Below are 20,736 nucleotides of genomic sequence, written 5' to 3' on the forward strand. Positions count from 1 at the left end.
CTTTACTAAAGCATTTTGTTAAAATTCCTTAGCCTAAAATAGTTTCAAATATTTATAATTTTGATAATATGTAAATTGCTAAGAATAAGGCGACAATGTACAAAATAAGCCAAAGAAATAATTACATATTTCTTAATTATTTTCATTTTAGTTTAGTCCATTAAACAATTTTATTTTTTTTAAGTAATAACATAATATTAAAAGCTAACTATAGAAATATCCAACAAAATCTTTAGTTGTAAAATTTAACTAGCATATCTAAAAAATTAATTCAATTTTATTTTTAAAATAAGTGAGAGGTATCTAATTTTCAAAAGAATTAATATAAATTTAGTAAAATTTAGTAAATATTATATTCAAATGAACACGAAAATTTCATTAATAAACTATTGTATTTGTTTTTATATATACTATGCATTGATATTAATACATAGAAGTATGAGACTAGAAAATTCAACAAATCAAATTTAGAAAATGATTAATTTCACCATGTACAAATTTTTAAAAAATCATATTCCATAAAAATCATAGCAATAAAAAAAAGCATATTTCTATCTTGTTTTTCTAACATGTAAATGAACGTCAATTTTTTTTCAAAATGAAAAATGTTTACATTGAAGATTGTTGCCACTGTAGAAATCTCGACTTAATTACTAGATGTTTAATTAATCAAAACTTATATATTAAATTTTTTAATAAAACAAAATAAAAGATTTTCCCATATTAAACAATTCAATTAAAAACATAATTATAATTGACCTTATACAAAAATAAATTAATAGTCAATTATTGATAAGTAGGAGATAATTTCTACAAGTCAAATTGTGATATTGCTATCAGGATTTAACTGTGTGATTTTTGAGTCAAACTCATTGACTCATGTTTCATGAGTAGTAATTCAACATGAATCCATCTCTCATGAGAATAAATGGAACACTTAGCACTCATTCGATCTAAGTGATGCTCACAGGGGTGAAGCATCGAGACTTCCCAGAAGGTCACCCATCCCAATACTGCTCCAACCTGAGCACACTTAACTACAGAGTTTCCTTCATGGTTAAACCCAAAGCTTGCAACCCCATTTGCAAAATCTTCACCAAACCAAGTGGTGTGCCTTATGAACAATTCATTAGAAAGCCCCTTAAGCTCATTAATTGATAAGTAGGAGATAATTTCCACAGCAAGTCAAATTGTGATATTGCTATCAAGATTTAATTGTGTGATTTTTGAGTCAAACTCATTGACCCATGTTTCATGAGTAGTGATTCAACAGGAGTCAATTATTACTTATATAATTTAAATAAATAGTAATAGAAATTCACACATTGATTCATATAGATCTTAGATAATTATTTAAGAAAATACATTCACCCACATTTATTATTCCAAATTTTGAAGATTAAAAAATAACATTTTTCATTATGTATTTCAAAGATTGAAAAAAGTTATAATAACTTTTTAATGATTTATATATATATATATATATATATATATATCATCTTATTGAGAATTCTTTTTAATGGAGTTATGTATAATAGTTTTAAAATATATTAAATAAATAGAAACATACAACAATAAACAAGAACGATAATATGAATTTTTAATCATAAAGTAAAATTAATTTTGGCTTCATTATAAATTATAAAATAACTATTATTTTTTATTTATAAATTAATTTTATCTAAGTTGATTGTTAATTATTTATGTTATTACATTTAAATAACCTAAGTTAAATATTTTATTTTTAAATTCTTTTATACAGTTTCAGCAGACATACGGAGTCCTATCATCTCAGTTTGCACTGTGCAAAGTACTTAGCACTGACTGTAGATTTACAGAGGTAGAGTTACCGAGACTGAATGGACATGGGGGCATGCAGGGATGGGCATCCGGCCATTTCTAACGAACTGGCTGGATAGCCTTTGCCTTCAGAAAAGGCCATTTCTCCTGTGCACATTTTTTTTTTCCTTTTAAGTGGAAACTGTGTACAAACATAGACTCGTCCTTAGGTCTCTTATAATATGATAAGTCTACATTTATATTTAAAGTCCAATAGAGAAGAACCAGCTCACCAGGGTCTCTCAAGGAGTAAACTTGGCTCAATCATACCTCTATGAATCTATACTTCGACATATGGTACCAACTAACAAAAAAATTGCTTCTAGCATTAAAAGAACGAAAACTAGGAGCAATCATTTTCAATTTACATTAAGTTAAAATACATTTAAGTTAATTGACCTTGTTTTCTTTTAAAAACAAAGAAACTTCATCCCAAAGATGTACTTCTATTTCTAAAAGGTGTATACATGTTTATGATAAGACACCAAGGGCAAATTTGCCTTGACCAACTAATTTCATCCATATCACAAAAAAGCTCTGCTATGCTAAAAATTCACTCTGCAGAGCTAAAACTTATGCTCATCTTCATTCAGGTCCACCGCCAGGAACAAGCTGGGATTGAGAACAAAAGATAATTAGCCATCAACCCAATCAAGCACAAAAACTGCAACTGAAGAAAACACACGTTCTCTACCGACAGGCACATATGTTAAAAATGTTGAATTTCAATTCAACTTACAATAGCAATATTGTTTCCATTGAGCAAAATTTGATCAAGCTTTGTAATCCTTCGGCCTTCAGATGTTATTTCACTACAGAGAGAGATGACAAAAAAGTAAGGAAATCTTGCGAGCAAAAAATTTATTGAAAGAAAATCTTGTAATGTGTTATTGAAGACTAATAAAATGCGAAAATTATAAGGTTTGTGTTGAGACAACAAACTGAACTTATTCATCAATGTTATTCAAAACTATGAAAGGGGCTAATGTTCATATTGATACCTAGCCAATTTTTATGGCAAGCCTATTATCTACGAATAAATTTAATAACTCTGTGTTTGTAACTTGTTGACAGTCGGAAGTTTGATAATAACATCCTGCATTTACTACAATCTTAAAACTCAAATAATTATAAGGTTTGTGTTGAGACAACAAACTGAACTTATTCGTCAATGTTATTCAAAACTAGGAAGGGGACTTATGTTCATACTGATACCTAGCCAATTTTTATGGCAAGCCTATTATCTACTAATAAATTTAATAACTCTATGTTTGTAATTTGTTGACAGTCGGAAGTTTGATTATAACATCCTGCATTTACTACAATCTTAAAACTAGAAAACAAATATATGATCTAAAATCCAGATAAATTAATTGTCACATTGGAAAAGCTCAAGAAAGAGTAGTTCACATCAATAAAACTACATCCCCTTGAAGGAAAGAATACTGGTGACTAATTACCTGAATTCCCATTAACTTGTAAGAGTAGGTTGAAATGTAAAAGCACTCAAGCGATAAAACAAAATAAAAGTGCTCCAAAATGAAAGAATGAGGTCAATGTGTCATAATGTATAGAAATAAAAATAAATCTTATATTTGAGTTGATCCCACAGAGCAATGGTAGTTAGAACACAGTGATATGCTCCGATCATGATTCAAATCTGACCAGTGAAGTATTAATGCTTGGGCATGTTCTTGGGTATGGAACCCCCCATTGTGGCCCCACTGGTACAAGCTCCAGTCGAAAGCCCTCACCAATCAAAATAGAAAATAAAGATAATATTCATAAAAGACAATAATAAAAAGATAATGCAGCAGTGAGAGCTAATTAAGAATATAGCCATTGCTTTAACAAGATAAAAGATCACTATTTATGGCAGATATAAAGCATTAATGGCAGTCCTTAAGAATTATATGAATAGCATTTATTGCTAATCAATACACCCAAAGCAATAAATATACCTTTGAGAAAAGATGAAATTAAAACACCTCTGTTTATAGTAGAATATGTCTTGTACAACAGTTATTCTTGCCCAACATGGTAGTCAAAACGTCCAATTTCTCTATCTGACCTTACAGTCCCACATGCTGACATCGCCACATGGATTTTACGAGATTTAATTCTCTTTACTATTTCCTTGGTGCATCCAATGGTGTATGAAACAAACAAGGCTGACAAGATTTGTCCCGTCAGTGAATATGTAAAATAACAATACATGGCTGGCCTAAAGAGAGAATATCTTATTTATAATCTAAAGCTAGAGATTCCAAGGTGATTTAAAATGAGTGTCATGCATGAGTTTTATGAGGTCATTAAGTCAATGATTTTATGACAATGTGTCTCCAGTTATGATGATATTTTAAGAAATTCAACTGACAACCATATTTCCACAGAGTTCCCTGATGGGGAGATGCTGGAACGTGTTTCAGAGATGGGGGACCAAGGGCTAAGTTTGGGGACTGCGAGGGAATGGTGAGGGGACGGCAGTGGAGCAGTGTGGAGGGGGTGGCATTGATATACAAATTGAGGTGAATTGCAATCTTCAAGGCAAAAAATCAGCAGTATAGCATCTCTGCAAGTGCCCAAAGAGAGGCAAACTTTTTTTTTTTAAGTTAAAGGTCGCATTTAGTATGCAATGGCATGTGCCATATAGCAAGCTACCTAGGTGCATCCCTGATAGAGGTGGCAGAGGTGGTGGTTCTGTGGGGGGATGTTTCCACCAAGTTCCCGAGTCTTGCAGATGTCCCCGCAGTCCCACCACCTAGTCCATTGTCCAGAGGACAATTTTGATACGCTTCCCTCAGTGACATATTCTGAAACATTCATTTTTTGAGGAATTCCGGAGGATACCGTGACCTCCAAGGAACTCCTAAAATGTCTTGAAGACACAGGCATCTCCAACAGCATTGCCAGTAAAAAAAATCATTATTTACAAACAATCTTTTCAATCATGCTCAGGGCTCATCCTTGATGGCCAATGGAACCCAGCCAAACACCAAGCACTCTATAAATTTGCCTTGCAATCTCATTTCAACTCCAAACAAGAAACCAACAGTCAGGCTGTCAGTTAATAGCTTTGAGTATAAGAGTAAGTCTTGAGAGCATCAAGCCTACAACAAGTGCAAGATGAAAGAGTAAGCGCAGCAAGAACATCGAGGAAGAGCAAGAAGAGGCGTCGAGTAACACCAACTCAAAGGCAGGCTTCTAGTTCAATGTTCTTCCATGATTGGTTTTTCAATTTTATATTTCTTTACTTAGTTTCTTTTATTACAATCTAAGTTTCCGGTTCAGATTCTAGTACAGATTCAGGTTTGATTTGTCCAAAATGTTTTTGAGTTAGTTTTGGGTTTATTTTGGTTTTGTCCATCCAAGATTATATTATATATATATATATATATATATTGTGTGTGTGTGTGTGCACAGGCATGTCTATACATATGCAGCAGCAAATAAGTTCATACACAAATGGAGGCAAGAAGTTTTTCTTTTCATTCACAAAAGCACAAATGACACATAAAACAACCCTTTTGGTCTTTTTAGTGGTCACTTTTAAGATTGGAAGGTTGAGTAGACCTAAGTTGGCAAAAAATCTTTATGAAAAAGTCAATAAAAATGACGGTTTCAGTCAAATCTGCCCCAAATTTGTTTTGAGTTCTTCTGTCCAAATCAATAGTCTTCCAAATTCATCCAAAAAATTTACAAGGTCCTTTTGAGAGAATCTTGAGCGAATTCGACCGAATCATACTTTGCAGCGAGCTGAATTTTGAAATCCACCTTCCAGGAGCAAATCTGACGACTTAGATTACAATTTCTAAATTGAAATACTACTTTACATTCTTGATTGGAATTTGCTGCAATTTTAATTTTTAATTTTTAATTCAATAGTTATTAGTTTAGTTTTGCAGATGATTCAATTAATCATTGATCGAATTCTAAACTTTTTCATTATACAATAGAAAGCTGACATACTTCATTGTTTTTCATTTCTAGACATTCAATTTTTTTATTTCATCAAAATAGTTATAATTTTGTGTATCCTTTTCTTTTGTGCTTTAGGTGATCTGAATTTAACAAAACAGAAGTGAAATCCTTGTTTGACAAAGGTTAAGAGAAAAGATTTTTGTTTGTGGATACTTTGTTTTTGAGCTTCATGTGACCTAAAATAAGAAAAACAGAAGGCAAATCTTTGTGTGTCAATCATTTGCATTATGCATAGTTTAAGTTTTAGTTTTTAAATTCTAAACTCGCAAGTTTTGTATAGATTGTTGCACAGTCACCATGAGTTCGCACAGCATGAGTGAGGGTGAGGTTGGACCTCAACAGGTTGAAGTTGAAAGTGATACAGAATCCAATTATGCACCTTGCGATAGTGCAGAAGAAGGGGGGCGATTGTGAAACCCAAACCACTAAATCCATTGCAAGGACAAACATTAGTTGGCCTTCCACAATACTAACAAATTTCGCTTAGGGTCCCTTTGATCCTAAGCTTCCTCTTAGACAATTTGCAACAACAAAATTACAAATCAAGTCTGGAGCATTGGGCTGTGGAAGTGCCACAGTTGTAAGCTTAAATTTCAGGGTAGCATTACCAAAGTTAATGCCTACCTCCTTCATATTCAAAGCAAAGATGTAGATGTGTGTGAGATGGTGGCAGAAGAAAAGAAAATTGAACTATACGGCTCAGTTATGTAAGCTATGGAGTAGACCAAGTAGTGTGGACAATGCAACCACATTTGCTTCTTCATCTCTAAGTTCAAGGGCTCGTGAGACACAAGGTTCTACTTCTTCTATATGGAGGGAAATTGCACATAGGCCTATTTCTTCTATTTTAGTGGCAGCAGAGGCTAGGGGAAACACTATGACAAATGATGATGCAAGCCTACCAATATAACTATTTGAGGTGCAATCAAAGGATGAAATGAATGATGTCATTGGAAAATTCTTCTTTGCCAATGGCAATCCATTCCATGTGGCTCACTCTCCTAATTATAAGGTGGCAGCAACAAAGCAAGGGAGGCACCATATATGTTCTACTAGGGGAGACAACTAAGGATCAAAATCTGGGATAAGAATTATAACAAGATGAATATATTAATGACAAAGATGAAGGAATCCTAAGTCACAAGTGGATGCAACAAAGTCATGGATCGGCAAGAGCATGAACAAATGGATGCACACAAAATTATCACCACAAAAATGAAGGAGATGGTGCTCAGAAAATCCTCTCGTTTGCAAATCTATCATTACATCAATTGAATATCATCATTACTTATATTTGAGGAAGGCAGCGATTTCTAAACAAACGGATACAAAAGATATGTTAATACTTAATCTACTACAAGTCAGTAATCCATAATTGCCACTGAAGGAAATGACTAATATAAACAATGGCTACTTAGCTATATAGTTAGTTACATGAACATTGAAGAGGTGTGAATAGCAAAAGACATGTCGGTTCAATACAACTCATCATTATATATTAAAGAGATGTCTTTCATTCCTCCAAAGGCATTCAATTCATTCAGATCAATGAATTAACCTTATAGACTTACGTGCTCTAAGAGCCTTATAGCAACCAATTAAGGTATAACCGTAGAAATAATCAACCATTTGCAAGAAAAAAACTCCAATAAGCATATAGAACAAATCAGAGATGGCATCATTCCAAGACATCACCTAAGCAAAAAGAATCAGACCGGCCATTACATCAGGCCATCAATTGAATTAGCAGCAGATTAACCACGTACACCTACAGATAAGGAATCAGGAACAGCAATGATAATATTCATTGCAGACCAATTGGAATTGTAATTCATTCAATTCATACAAGAACCGCAACTATATCGGAACTTCTTTATCATAACAGATTGGATTCTTCATAACATTTCCATATCCAAACCTTCAAGGATCAATTCACAATTATATCAGAATTCTTTGCATTTTCAGATCATCCACTACATGTGACTTGTTACTTTAACTGGAAATTGTAACTTCTCTAATTCATAGATGACCAGTTCATAAATACATCGGACCTTCCTATTCTTCCAGTTGTGTACCATATATTCATAAACCAAACAATATTGTCATTAATTTTGTAAGATCAAGACTTCGTCTACCTGGTTGAATTCAGATCAGAGATTTGTATCAGAATTATCATTTGAAAATAGAATCTCTGTTTACTTAGTCCTCATTAATAAGCGTAGCAGACAATTGCATTGATTACATATTCCACTGTCTAATTCATTAGCTAAGGGCAGTGATATTATATGCTAGAGAACTGAAATGTCCTGTTGCACATTTGTGGCCGAATTCATGAATTGTGTACAATTTAAAGATATAAAGAAGTCTCTTGGAAATTGAGATATAAGGATTAAGTCGAAACCCTAAGAGATTGCATAATCGGACACTACTACACAAACTCTCCTTTGAAACTCAAAAGATCACCCTCTCCTCCAAAGTTCAACACAAGAAAACTTGATCTCAAAGGTGTGATCACATTTGTCCTTACAACATTGTCTGTCACTCCTACGCATGAACTCCCAGTCCTGGGAAGCTTTCTGATGTTTCAAGACAAAGACTTGCTTTTTGAGCAAAATTTTAAGTGTGCAACAAACTTCTACCGTTAATAAACTCTAGTCTTTTAATATTAAAAAAAATCTAGAGATATCAAGATGATCTAACCCAATCAGTTCTTGTTGATGTGAATTTTGTTCCACTACAACATGCAGAATCAAATATTCAATGTTTTGAAGTGAAACATCCAACACTCAATCCTCTCTTGATATAAGGTCATCTCTCATGCTAAGATTGCAATGTAAGATCGTGAAATGCCTTCAAGGTTCCATTAACTGTGGATACTCGCTCAGTGAAGTAATGTGATTTGCTGGTGATCACTTAGGGGACTTACGCAATTCATTCAATGGATACTAATCATTTGCACTTCTTAAGATTTGCCTTCCCAATGTGAAACGAAAATATAGTGTTGATTTTCCAACATTTCCAGTTTAACTTTTACTTAACTACTTCTAATCCTAACTATGAATGCAAGGAATCGTGACTTAGATTCTACTAGATGCAGCTTAATCAGCAACTTCACCCACCTAGTGAAAGCTGATAAGGAACACCTGAATGGCTATCAAATCAATATCCACTCTCCAATCCCATCAAATGAATGCAAACTAATGATTGAATATCAATTGCAGCTAAGAACATGCGAAAATTGGCTAACCGCGCAAGACACTTTTACCATTAGCAAGCAGCTAGTGACCCGGATTTGTCGAGTCATTGAAGTAAACATCCACAATAAATTTCTTTCAACTAAACTAGTTCAACAAGAAATGAAATCCACTCCAAGTGAAATATTGAGGAAACCGTGCAACACTTCAAAGCAATATTTAGTAATTTGCGATGAAAAACCAACAATGAATTAGTCATTACTTCAAAAGTATCATAGAAACAATTTGATCAAGTCTCTCCCTTAGCTAACCTATTCTAATCTCCTAGCTCTCCTACTACCATCAAATTTCTAACTCCTTACAAATCAGAAGAACTCCTTACAAATCAGAAGGCCTTGGCCTTTTATAGTTGTTCAGATACAATGAAGGGCCAAGATTAATCCCCACAAACCCTAATTAGCATAGCCAAATTTACAACCAATCACATGAAGGCACCACATTGTGGGCCAATAAGAAAATTACAATAATTTTTCAACCAACGAGGAAATAGGACAATAGGCATAATTGATTGTTTGTGTTGAAATTGGAATTTCCTGATTGAAGAAGACAACCAACTGCCACATCATCATCCTTATCTTGCTAAGTGCTTTGACTCTTGGCTTGAGAAAATGTCCATTGAAACTGCAAATAATTCTTGCTCGATTGTTAGAAAGTAATGAAGAAAACATCTCTTCAACTCCTTGAGGATGATTGTGATGGCCAACTTTCCTAACTTGCTTGCTCTTTTGATTTCTCTCCATCTTTTGGAAATTTTCTCAAGGCTTTGGCTCATATTTCCACTTTGAAAATTTAGATTTGATGTGAACTTGATTGCACTCATGAACCTGATGATATTTGATTTGATCACAATATGAAACTTCCTTGGATGATCCTGATGTTGAATCCTCTTCTCATTTTGAGTCCTTGAGCTTGAATCTTCCCCTTGCAGTATCAACTTCAAATCTTGAACTCACCACTTGAATCCCCATCGCCTTCCCTGTGCAACGACTTTCCTTGCAAAACAAGAGGATGCATTTAGTTTATGAAATGTTAATCAAACATGAAATAAATCTCACAAGTTCATGGAATGAAATTACATGAGTGTTTAGCAAGATAGGAACTTCTCAAGTTCAATATCAATTTTTTTGCATGAATTTATGTGGAATCTGAAAATAAATAAGCTCTTTAATGGTTATGACACCCAAATTCACCATTTTACCCCCTTCCCATCTGATTGTGGGAAAATCTGCTTATAAACCCAAACTCAATGCCCTTTGATATTTCAAGATATGAATTCTTTGATTCCTCGAGACATTGTGCTGCCCCAAACTTGACAATTCGCTGGTAAGCAGTAGCTTGCTGCCAAACAAAGATGTCGGTTGCCGGAAACCACACACTAACTTAGTGTATTGAGGAATATGCCGCTACCTTGTTAGATGTAATTCACAGCTCCTAAATTGCAGAGATAGAAATGAGATGCTCCGATGTTAAAGTGAGAACTTAATTCACCTCTCCTTTATAGGTGATGCCAAATTGAATGGGCACAATCTTCTATAAGGCCAACTGGGCCTGATTTAGCGACTAAAATTTGGTTTGAATTTAATTCAATACCCTTTTGAGGCTGACCTGCACTTTTGAATTGAATTTAGTTTGTTTTAAAATTTTGAATTTTCTCTTTAAGGTTGACAGGTGTATACCTGATGCTGGGAGGAAATCATGAAAATTTGGCCACAAAATGCCCAGGACAGGGTGGATTCTGCCCTCTCTTAGGCAATACCTCAACACATAATAACCGTCCACCTTCAAGGTGCTCAGCTTGACAACAAAAATCAAAGCATACCCCCATCTATTGCAACTAAAATGCCATTAGAAATGGAATCAGGCCTGATTTTTAAGGTCGGAATTTGTGGAAATCTGGGCAATGCCCAACGAGTGTGTAATAAAGTGTAATAAAATAATATAATATAAGGTTAGTTGGCAAATAAAATAATATAATATAAGGTCGGCCAGCCTCAAGGATTAGGGCTTAGTGTCTAGGACCTTCCCAGGCAATCAAAAATGCCTATATAAGTAAGGCCCATACGTTATCTAGGGCAGTTCTGGGTGATAGTGGCAGCTGTGTCTTGCAGACAATTGTAAGGAAGGCGCCCATGTGGTTTGCATATTGTAATTTCGTAATTCCGCATTTGCAGCGATAATAAGAAGACCATATTTTGTTCTCTCAATTTGTGTTGTTTCTCTGTTTGTATTGTGTATTGTGGTATTAAGGGCAGCACCCTTCATTAGAGCTTCCCATTTGCACTGGGGCAATGGTATGGAAACTACACAACACTTTGCTTCTAAACCCTAAGTGGCTTGTTACTCATGTTCACATGCATTCTCAAGTAGTTTAACAGCATCATCATCATCAAGTTCAACCATACAGATTTTTGGGGGGGTTAGAAACAGGCCTTGCTTCAAGATTGAGAACATTTATGGCAATAATTTGGAATTTGGAAGATACGATATTTAGATAAAGACACAATCCTCCCTTCCTTGCCCTTGGCAAATTTAAAAGATTTCTTAGTAGTTCCAATAATAGATTTTCTCAGGCCTTGATAGGTTTTTCTCCCTGTTGAAGTCATTGCCTTCTGCAAGAAAGTTGATTAAAATAATAGTACGTAGTATTAATTTCAACTTGCAAGCTGAGTGGATATTTTCTGCACCAAAGTTGAGGACAGTTTGGCCTTGGACCCCCTAAAATATTTATGTGCAGTTTTCCACAAACATACTCTACTAGAAAAAACATGAGTATGGCATGGCTTATTCTAGTTCTGATCTCCCTTCTTGGTAAATATATCTGCAAAATCCTTATTACAGCATTTAAATGAACATTTGTCTGCCAAGGTATGGACAACATAGTCGAAATGTTAGAAAGCAAAAAATAATTTATCTTCTTGCACATGAATCCTTTGCAACCTAAATGCCAATATGAATTTACTCAACCATTTCTAGACTCAAACCACACCCTTAAATCATATTGTGAAATTTTAATCTATTGATTACAACAGAGATGTTGAGAGCCCTCTTCCTCTTTATGGACATCTTTTCAAGGGTTGCAAAATTATGGTCTCCCTACGAGACATTAAGTGTACAAGCAACATTGTCAAAATGTTAGAAAGCCAAAAAAAAGTAATTTACTCAACCATTTCTGGACTCAAACCACACCCTTAAATCATATTGTAAAATTTTAATCTATTGATTACAACAGAGATGTTGAGAGCCCTCTTCCTTTTTATGGACATCTCTTTCAAGGGTCGCAAAATTATGGTCTCCCTACGAGACATCAAGTGTACAGGCAACATTGTCAAAATGTTAGAAAGCAAAAAAAAAAAATTATCTTCTTGCATGAATCCTCTGCACTGCAGATGCCAACATGAGTTTACTCAACCATTTGTTGACCTTGACCACACCCTTAATTCATATTGTGAATTTTAATCTAGAGATTACAATAAAGATGTTGAGGGCCCTCTCCATCTTCATTTTATTCTCTTTCACAAGTTGCAGAATGAAGATCTTCCTAAGAGTTGACATAATCATTCTCTTGTCCCAAAATGGCATTCTGTGATTCAACTATAGATGGGACTTGGTGAGTCCTGCCAAGCCTTAGAGAGCCCCAAGCCAAGACAGGCTTGCTGAGCCTATGAGACCCTGGACCCGGACTTGTCCGAGTCAGACTGAGTCTAGGCAGACTCACTGAGTCTGCCAAACTCGGCTGACTTGCCAAGTCTCAAGCCCTAGACTTGGCTGCGGTGGGCAGGGAGTTTAAGTGAGAAAAAAACACATTATTAAGTCTTTACTTTTACTCTTTGGGTTTATATTTGTTTCTCTATCCAAAAAAGAGCATTCTATTATTTGCCAACACAAATAGGAGAGGAAAAGAGCTATTTGAACAAGAATATAGACATATTGAAGAGCAGAAGAGCAGATTGATTGACTCCATGATAACTATTGTCGGGAAATTGGGTACTTAGACAGTTTTGTGTAACCAAGGGCAGTTACCGACGCGACGGTTCACCTCGCGTCCCTCGGCTAGTTTATGTACTGGTCTCTGTCTCAAGTAAATCTTATGCATTAGAAATGTAATCTTGCAATTGTTAATGAATGAATACATAAGTTGCTTCTGGGGTCTTTATAACTCCAGTATTCAATATCTTATTCTGTCTTTATGCATTAGTTCTTGTTAAACCCATGCGAGGAAACATTTGGCGTCGTTTCCCACTTGAATTTGGGAAGAGCAACACAACAAATGGAATAAATAGGAATACCTATACCGGAGCATATTGGAAGAACTAATGAAGACGGAGTGACCAAGTTGTTTGAAGGCGAACACGCGTTGATGGAAAACTTCCAAATACTATTTTGGGCAACTATTGAAAAATTTGTACGAAGAGAAGCCATATGCACAGAGGTCACTGAGGACACCATGTAGGACGCTTTGAACATGAGCCCCACAGCAAACCGGCTCCACCAATTTCCTAGACTGTTTGCACAAGTGTGGCAAAGAGAGGAAACTAAGAGGGAGCAACATCGGCAACAAACTCTCAAGAATCTTGCCGAACAAAACAAACAAAAGGAGGAACGAGATGAGACCCGATAGAATTCCAACCCATGAGCCCTAGGTCGTCGGAATATTGAAGGAAAAAGTGCACTGTAACTCTTTATAATGGCCGCATAGACGACCCATGATGTACAGAGACTATAAATAAATAAAAAGTGTTCTTCATTTTTTTATGATGATTTGAATTGATGCCAAACCAACTAAATAAAGATAGAAATAGAAAAGCACAAAATGATGTCATATAGGTCGCACATCAGGCTTTAATCCGTGAGCAACAGACCGAACAAAGGCAAAGGCTTCGGTAACTCGCCAAAGGGGGACCACATTGTAGTTGTGGAGGGTGACCACAATGCCATGGGAGGTACATTAGCAGATGAAGAACACAGTTTGCCTCACCATCGACAGGTGAGAAGTGAGCATTTGATAGAACAAACAAGGCAAAGACTAAGTTGGATTGAGGAAACGAGGGAGGAGTTCATCAACTTGTCTCATACACCACAGGTAGAGAATCGGTGCAGGAGTGAAGAGGGAACTAGCGCGGCTAGAAGTGTCAAAGCAGCACGAGCACAGGGTAACCACACTCCATTCTTTCTCCACACACCAAACAAGCGAGTACAGTTTGGTAGCCGAACCCTGTTTTCAAAGCCTACCACACCACAAATTAACACGGGTGTGTAGGTACAGGCACAAGCACAAACACAAATTTGGGCACAACCAACACAATTGGTAGTTCAACCAATGGTACAATCAGTAGCCATGGTTGCGAACAAACAGAAGTTGCCCAAATTCATGGGTCAAGCAAAAGAAGATCTAGTAAGCCATTGTCAAACATGTGAAACCATTTGGACTACCAATAGGGTCACCAACCAAGAAGAATGGGTGGGATAGTTCCCTACTACATTGAGGGAACCAACCATCGATTGGTACTCAGGCATAGAGAAGACCAATCTAACAACTTGGGCGAACTAGAAAAAGGAATTTCAGAAGGAATACAAACTACCACGAAACAACGATGAGATACTCGCAGAAATATATGGCACCAAGCAAGGCAAAAGTGAGTCCGGCGGAGCGTACGAACGACGACTAAAACAACTCTTTGGCAAAATGGAGTGTGCACCAGTGGACGAACTCAAAAAGCGATGCTTCGTCGAAGGCCTAGAGACACCCCTCTGAAGGAAGATGAAGATCGTACCTCCAGCTTCGCATGACAACACCTATAACCGAGCCATGGACTTAGAAAGCGAATACAAGACTTTTAAGAAGGCTAATAAGTCCTCATCATCAAATGATGACTGTTCCGGAAGCAATGACGAGGGAGTAAGAAAGTGCACGCCTTGCAAAAAGACCTTCAGCGAATGATGAAGGAACTAAAGGCAGCCAAAGGAGGGTCGAGCAAAAGTCAAGGCGAAGTAATCGTGCACAGATTGCAAAGAGGCTGGACACACTAAGGGTTCGTGTCCTAAGAAATCCTTCTACGACATCTGCTAGGTTATGGTACATTCCACTAAAGAATGTCCCTATAACATGAAGACCCAAAACTAGCAAGTACTATTCACACAATAACGACCCTCTACGTCTAGATTGGGAAACCGACAGAGTAACAATAATGCCACTTCTGGTGGGTATAAAAACAATTGGCAGGGAGGCCGAGGGAACAACAATAACAATAACCATCCTTGCATCCAATACAACATAAAGAGGCCCATGATACAATTCAAGAATTGCAGCCAATGGGGACATTTTGGCTGTGAATGCCAGAAAGAGGAGACCCCACAGAAGTTGTGAAAATTGTCTGAAACCAGGCGATAACATCCTCGATGTCGAAGGGAGGAGCGAGGAAGAAGTTTTGGCAATTACACGTGCACAAGCTAAGACGTTTGTATATCCAGACCCTCATACAAAAAAGCAAAGGACCTTGGAAGCTAAAGTGCAGATTGAAAAAAATTACATGCTCGTAGAGAGTTGGAAGATACCGCCAAAACTTCTACTTGAGCAATAGCAGAAAAAAAACATTATAAGGCAGGTGATGCAGCTAGAAGTTTCGGTGAAGGTCAAAGACCTACTGGAAACTATACCCCACCTCCATATGGCCCTCCTGAACACTCCAACAACCACAACCAATACTCCAGAACGAGTCTAGGATCCCAATAGTTCGACAGTAGATCCAATGATACGATGAACAGTGGGAGACACGCGGTCCTGGTGGAGATAGGTATCTTAGGCACCATCCTCACAGAAATGATTATGGATGGTGGGTCAAGAGTGATAATCCTGTTGGAAGAGATTTGGAAGAGTCTTGAGAAGCCGACGTTATGGCCACCAACCTTCAACCTCTTAGGGGCTGACCAACACGGTATCAAGCCCCTCGAGACCTAGATAGCACAGATACACAACCATTCATCCTATACTTCATAGTGATCCCCCTCCAACAGAAGGGATACGATGCCATCTTAGGAAGAGGATGATTGGTGACGGCTAAAGCGAATCATAACTAGAAGAAGAACACTCTATCATTTGAGAAGGGCGGAAGGAAGTATGTGATCGACTTGGAAATCCAAATGGTTGGCGAAGAGACGACATCCTCCTCGGACTCGAAATTCGATGACGAAATAAATGGAGGAAAGGCATGGAACCTAACAGCGAAGGGATACTCGAATTGAGGGAGTTCTTTGACGATGCAAATTCTATGAATGGGCTAATTCATTGGCAGATGGACAATTATGAACTGTTTACCCAACATGTAATGTGTTGGAGATCGCGAAGGAGGAAAAACAATTCCCTTTGGAGTACACCGAATACAGGGAAGGGGAGGCTGAAGTTAGGGACAGCCCCGCCCACCAATTCCCTTAAGGAGAAATTATTAAATATCAAGAGGCCAAGTTGCAAAAAGTAAATTTGGGAGATGAGCACAATCCGAAGACTATTTTGGTAGGGGATGACTGGGACCCCATACTGAAGACTATCGCGTTCAAAATATTCACAGAGTACAAGGATGTGTTCGCTTGGACATATAAAGGTTTGAAGGGTGTGCCTCTAGAGTCAACATACACTGAATCCCTCTCGTACCCGGAGCCCAACCTGTGCACAAGAGGTTGTACAAGATGAACAGAAATTATGCTGCAAGAATGAACATGGAGATCGAAAAGATGCTGGAGGCAAGCATCATTTTCCACGTCGAAACAAGCAAGTGGATTTCTGCCATTGTCATTTCTCTAAAGAAGGAAGTGAACCAGATCCGCATCTGCGTAGATTTCTGATGCCTCAATACCGTTACCATCAAAGACTCGTTTCCTATTCTGTTCACTGACAGCATTCTAGAAGAAATGACAGGTCACTAAATTTACTCATTTATGGATGGCTTTTCTGGGTACAACCAAGTTTCCATTGCGAAGGACAAATTGAAAATGACTTTCGTAGTGGAAGATGGTGTGTATGCATACAACCATATGCCCTTCAACCTCTATAGTGTGCCCACTACTTTTTAGCAGATCATCCTACACATCTTTAATTAGATGTCAGTAGGAAACTTCACAGCAATCCTAAACGACTGGTTAGCGTTCGGTGGGCAAGACACGCATATTGCAGCTCTGGGGGAGTGCATGGAGTGGTGTCAGCGAGCTCGCCTTGCCCTTAACCCGAAAGAGTGTCACTGCATGGAGCTGCGAGAAAGTTACTTGGGCACATCATTTGTAAAGCTAGACTAAAGTCCGTCCCGAACAAAGTACGGGTGATCGTGGAAATGGAGGCCCCTACAGATATGACCGGAGTCAAATCATTCCTCGGTCATATTGGATATTATCAGAGATTCATTAAGAACTTCATACAAATATCCCAACTATTAGACAAACTCACCAGGAAAGGGGAGTCATACTTGTGGGGAAAGGAACAAGGAGATGCTTTTGAAGAATTGAAAACTAGATTGATGGGCGCTCCCATTTTGGTGCTTCCAAATTGGGATAAAGAGTTTCATGTACATGTTGATGCGTCAAACTACGCCATCGGGGCTACCTTGGCCCGGGAAGGGGTGCACGAATTGGACCATCCGATATACTTTGCAAGGCCATTGTTATCTGAGCCCGAGAAGAACTATAGTACTACCGAGAGGGAAGCCCTCGAAATGGTGTATTCGGTACAAAAGTTTCGGCACTACCTACTGCCCAACTCATGCACCTTCTATGTAGACCACCAAGCCCTCATGTACTTGGTCAATAAGCCCATCATTCAGGGGAGAGTCGGTCGTTGGCTTCTGCTACTTTAGGAATTTATGTTCAACATCACAGTACGGCCAGGACATAGCCACATGATTGGCGACCAGTTGTCATGAATCAAGTTGAGAGTCACCAGTAGGAGTAAACGACAACTTCTTCGATGCACACTTGTTTCAAATTGCCATACTTCCCTCATGGTACACCAATATTGGGGAATACCTATCAACAGCTCAATTCCTCCAAGACATGCCTCAAGGAGAACAGAGGAAGTTGGTTCTCAAAAGCAAGACATTTCAATTAATTGAAGGATTACTCTACAAAATGGGGGTAGACCAAGTATTAAGATGATGTGTGATGGAAGAAGAGATACCAAGAGTACTCTGAGAAGCCCACGAGGGAGCAGTGGGCGAACACATGGGCCCTGACACCACAAGTAAAGTTCTCCTCGCGGGCTTGTGGTAGCCGACATTGCACAACGATGCACGAGAATGGGTTATCAGGTGCGACACCTATCAACGCACAGGGAAGCCTCTCCAATGAGACTTCATGTCGCTTAACCCGTCACATGCCCGGGAACTGTTTGAAAGGTTGGAGTTAGACTTCTTCGGAACCTTACAAGTTAGTCGGGCCAGAAGGTGTCGATATATTGTGGTGGCCACGAAATACTTAACAAAATGGGTGGAACCACAAGCATTCTTGGACAACTCTGCATTAAACACGACTCAGTTCATCTACGAACAAATCATAATGCAGTTTGGAATCCCAATCCAACTAACAAATGACAGGGGTGGGCACTCTGTGAATCATGTCATCAAGCTGCTGACTATCGAATTCAAGATTTTCCATACATTGTCAAGTTTATACTACTCTCAAGTGAACGGCAAGAAGAGGCAATCAACAAGATTATGATCGTAGTTATTTATAAATCATGCAGAGCTGAGGGCGAAGACTGGCAGGAAAAATTACCCTCTGTGTTGTGCGCTCATTGTACCTCTTACAAGGTAACCACAGGGCACATGTTATTCCAAGTGATGTACAGACAAGAGGTCGTGGTACCTACAAAGTTCATGGTACCAAGTTTACGGATAGCTATCAACAATAGGCTCGGCAACATGGAGAGCTTGAGAGAGAGACTTTATACCTTGAACAAATAAGACGAGAAGAGGGCATTGGCGCATTAGACAACCGATGTGGCACAACAACAGCAGAAGTATTGGCATGATAAGCATCTTCAGCGCATGAGGCTCCAACCTGGCCAGTTAGTCTTCAAGTTTAATGATTGAAATGAGATCAAACCCACAAATTCAAAGTGAAGTGGCTCAGACCGTATAAAATTCAAGAGGTTGAAGCTAATGGATGAATCAAGTTGTGGACACTCAACACCCGAAAAGTTCTTGATGCTGTGAATGGCTCAAAACTAAAAGTCTACCATGAGCAACACGACCTACCAAGGCCGGATAATTTAGACTTAAGTAGAATATAAAACAACAACAAAAAGATTGAAAAAAAAAAAGAAAAAAAAATTAAAATTGAAAAAGCAAGTGGCGTAGAAAGTAGGGAGCCTGTGGGCTAACCCCGTAGAAGACTGAGAAGACAGTCGCAGGCATATTAACTCTTCTCGCCGAAAAGGCAACAATGACACCCGCGAAGAAGTATGGAGAGTCTGCGGACAACACCAAGTCCCCACTGCGGTCAACACAGCCACCCATGGAAAAGACAAACTGACACTTCGACTAGTATAGAGGGTCGTGCACAACCTCTAAGGGAAAAACATTGAAATGGAAGAAGCATAAAGACCCTGCAAACAACATTCACCCACACTAACATTACTCGTGCGGACATGATAATTCATTTCACCCGTAGACAACATCGCAGAAACCATAAAAGAGAAACATCAACAAAGGTCGTGGAAGGCCTATGGAAGGAGATCACGAACAGCCATGAGTCCCTATGGAAATCACAAAGAATTGTCAAAGGAAGAATACCCCCTACAGAAGCACATCAAACTCGCCTTGGAGACAAAGTCCCTCCCTATGGTGAACTTCACGTGGAAACAAAGCATCCCCAAGGCGAACACTAACTGCAAAAATCTATTATAAAAGTTTGGGGCCACAGTGACACTAGCAAAGTCATAATTGGAAGAAAGCTTCTACGGAGAAGATAAGAGCAGCTACCAAAGGAGGGAGTGTTGATGCGCTGTCATTTTTCATTTGTGATCATGCACTAAAAGAGGGATGGCACCACGAAAGCACGTAGAAAATAGCGTAAGTCCTAACCATTTTCCACATAAAAGACAAAACAAGAAACGGTTACAATTAAGTTATGCATTCAGCACGCAAGGGGCGTCGGAAGGATCAATTAGATGCAGACAATTCGAGCATGGACAAGAATACAAAAATTTTATCCTCACATTCAAGTTGTAGGCCAAATGCAAGAAGCAACTTCCAGTAGCAAGAAGAAGGTCAAACCAAGATTCAACAAACTTCTCAAAAAGAGAAAGCCACACATATTATAGTACAATTTGAAGGACTCAATCGGTTCAAGTGTCAAAGGTGGTGGTGGGAAACACTTGAGACAAATACGGTAAAGCAGTTATTGCAACGGGTCGGAGTGCATTAGGCAATTCAGATGCCCTTGTTCCCCATTCGGACCTGAGATAATTTTACAAATAATGATTCAAGCATTTGATGGGTACACCATTAAAAGTACATTTGACTACCACAAACATCCTATCACCGTTTCATTCAAAGTTGCAGACTTCACAAGAGTGTTTGGCACTCCAAGAAACACTGGACAAAAGGTAGAAATGAAGAACCAGAAGCTGACACAAGAACGGAAAGAGTTATGGACAAAGATGATTGCTCGAGAACTCACA

At 38.0% G+C, this 20,736-nt stretch overlaps 1 protein-coding gene across 2 annotated transcripts in view; it reads right to left on the reverse strand.

Moving 5' to 3' along the window:
- Positions 1-2,183: 2,183 nt before the first annotated feature.
- The window catches only part of SAD1 (Small nuclear ribonucleoprotein family protein), a 43,571-nt gene continuing 25,018 nt past the window's right edge, over positions 2,184-20,736 (reverse strand). The window contains exons 3-4 of one of the 2 annotated variants that reach the window (XM_089820205.1): positions 2,579-2,651; positions 2,184-2,451 (exon numbers count right to left, since the gene is read on the reverse strand). In XM_089820205.1, the coding sequence (XP_089676331.1) occupies positions 2,425-2,451; positions 2,579-2,651 (100 nt within the window). In that variant the 3' untranslated portion in view covers positions 2,184-2,424. Of the gene's footprint in view, positions 2,452-2,578; positions 2,652-9,232; positions 10,062-20,736 lie in introns of those variants that run through there. The other variant, XM_089820206.1, reaches the window with a different exon arrangement.

Source organism: Cupressus sempervirens, chromosome 3, assembly GCF_028749045.1.
Source record: "Cupressus sempervirens isolate cs-2001-9-10 chromosome 3, ASM2874904v1, whole genome shotgun sequence".
In the NCBI taxonomy this organism is placed as follows: domain Eukaryota; kingdom Viridiplantae; phylum Streptophyta; class Pinopsida; order Cupressales; family Cupressaceae; genus Cupressus; species Cupressus sempervirens.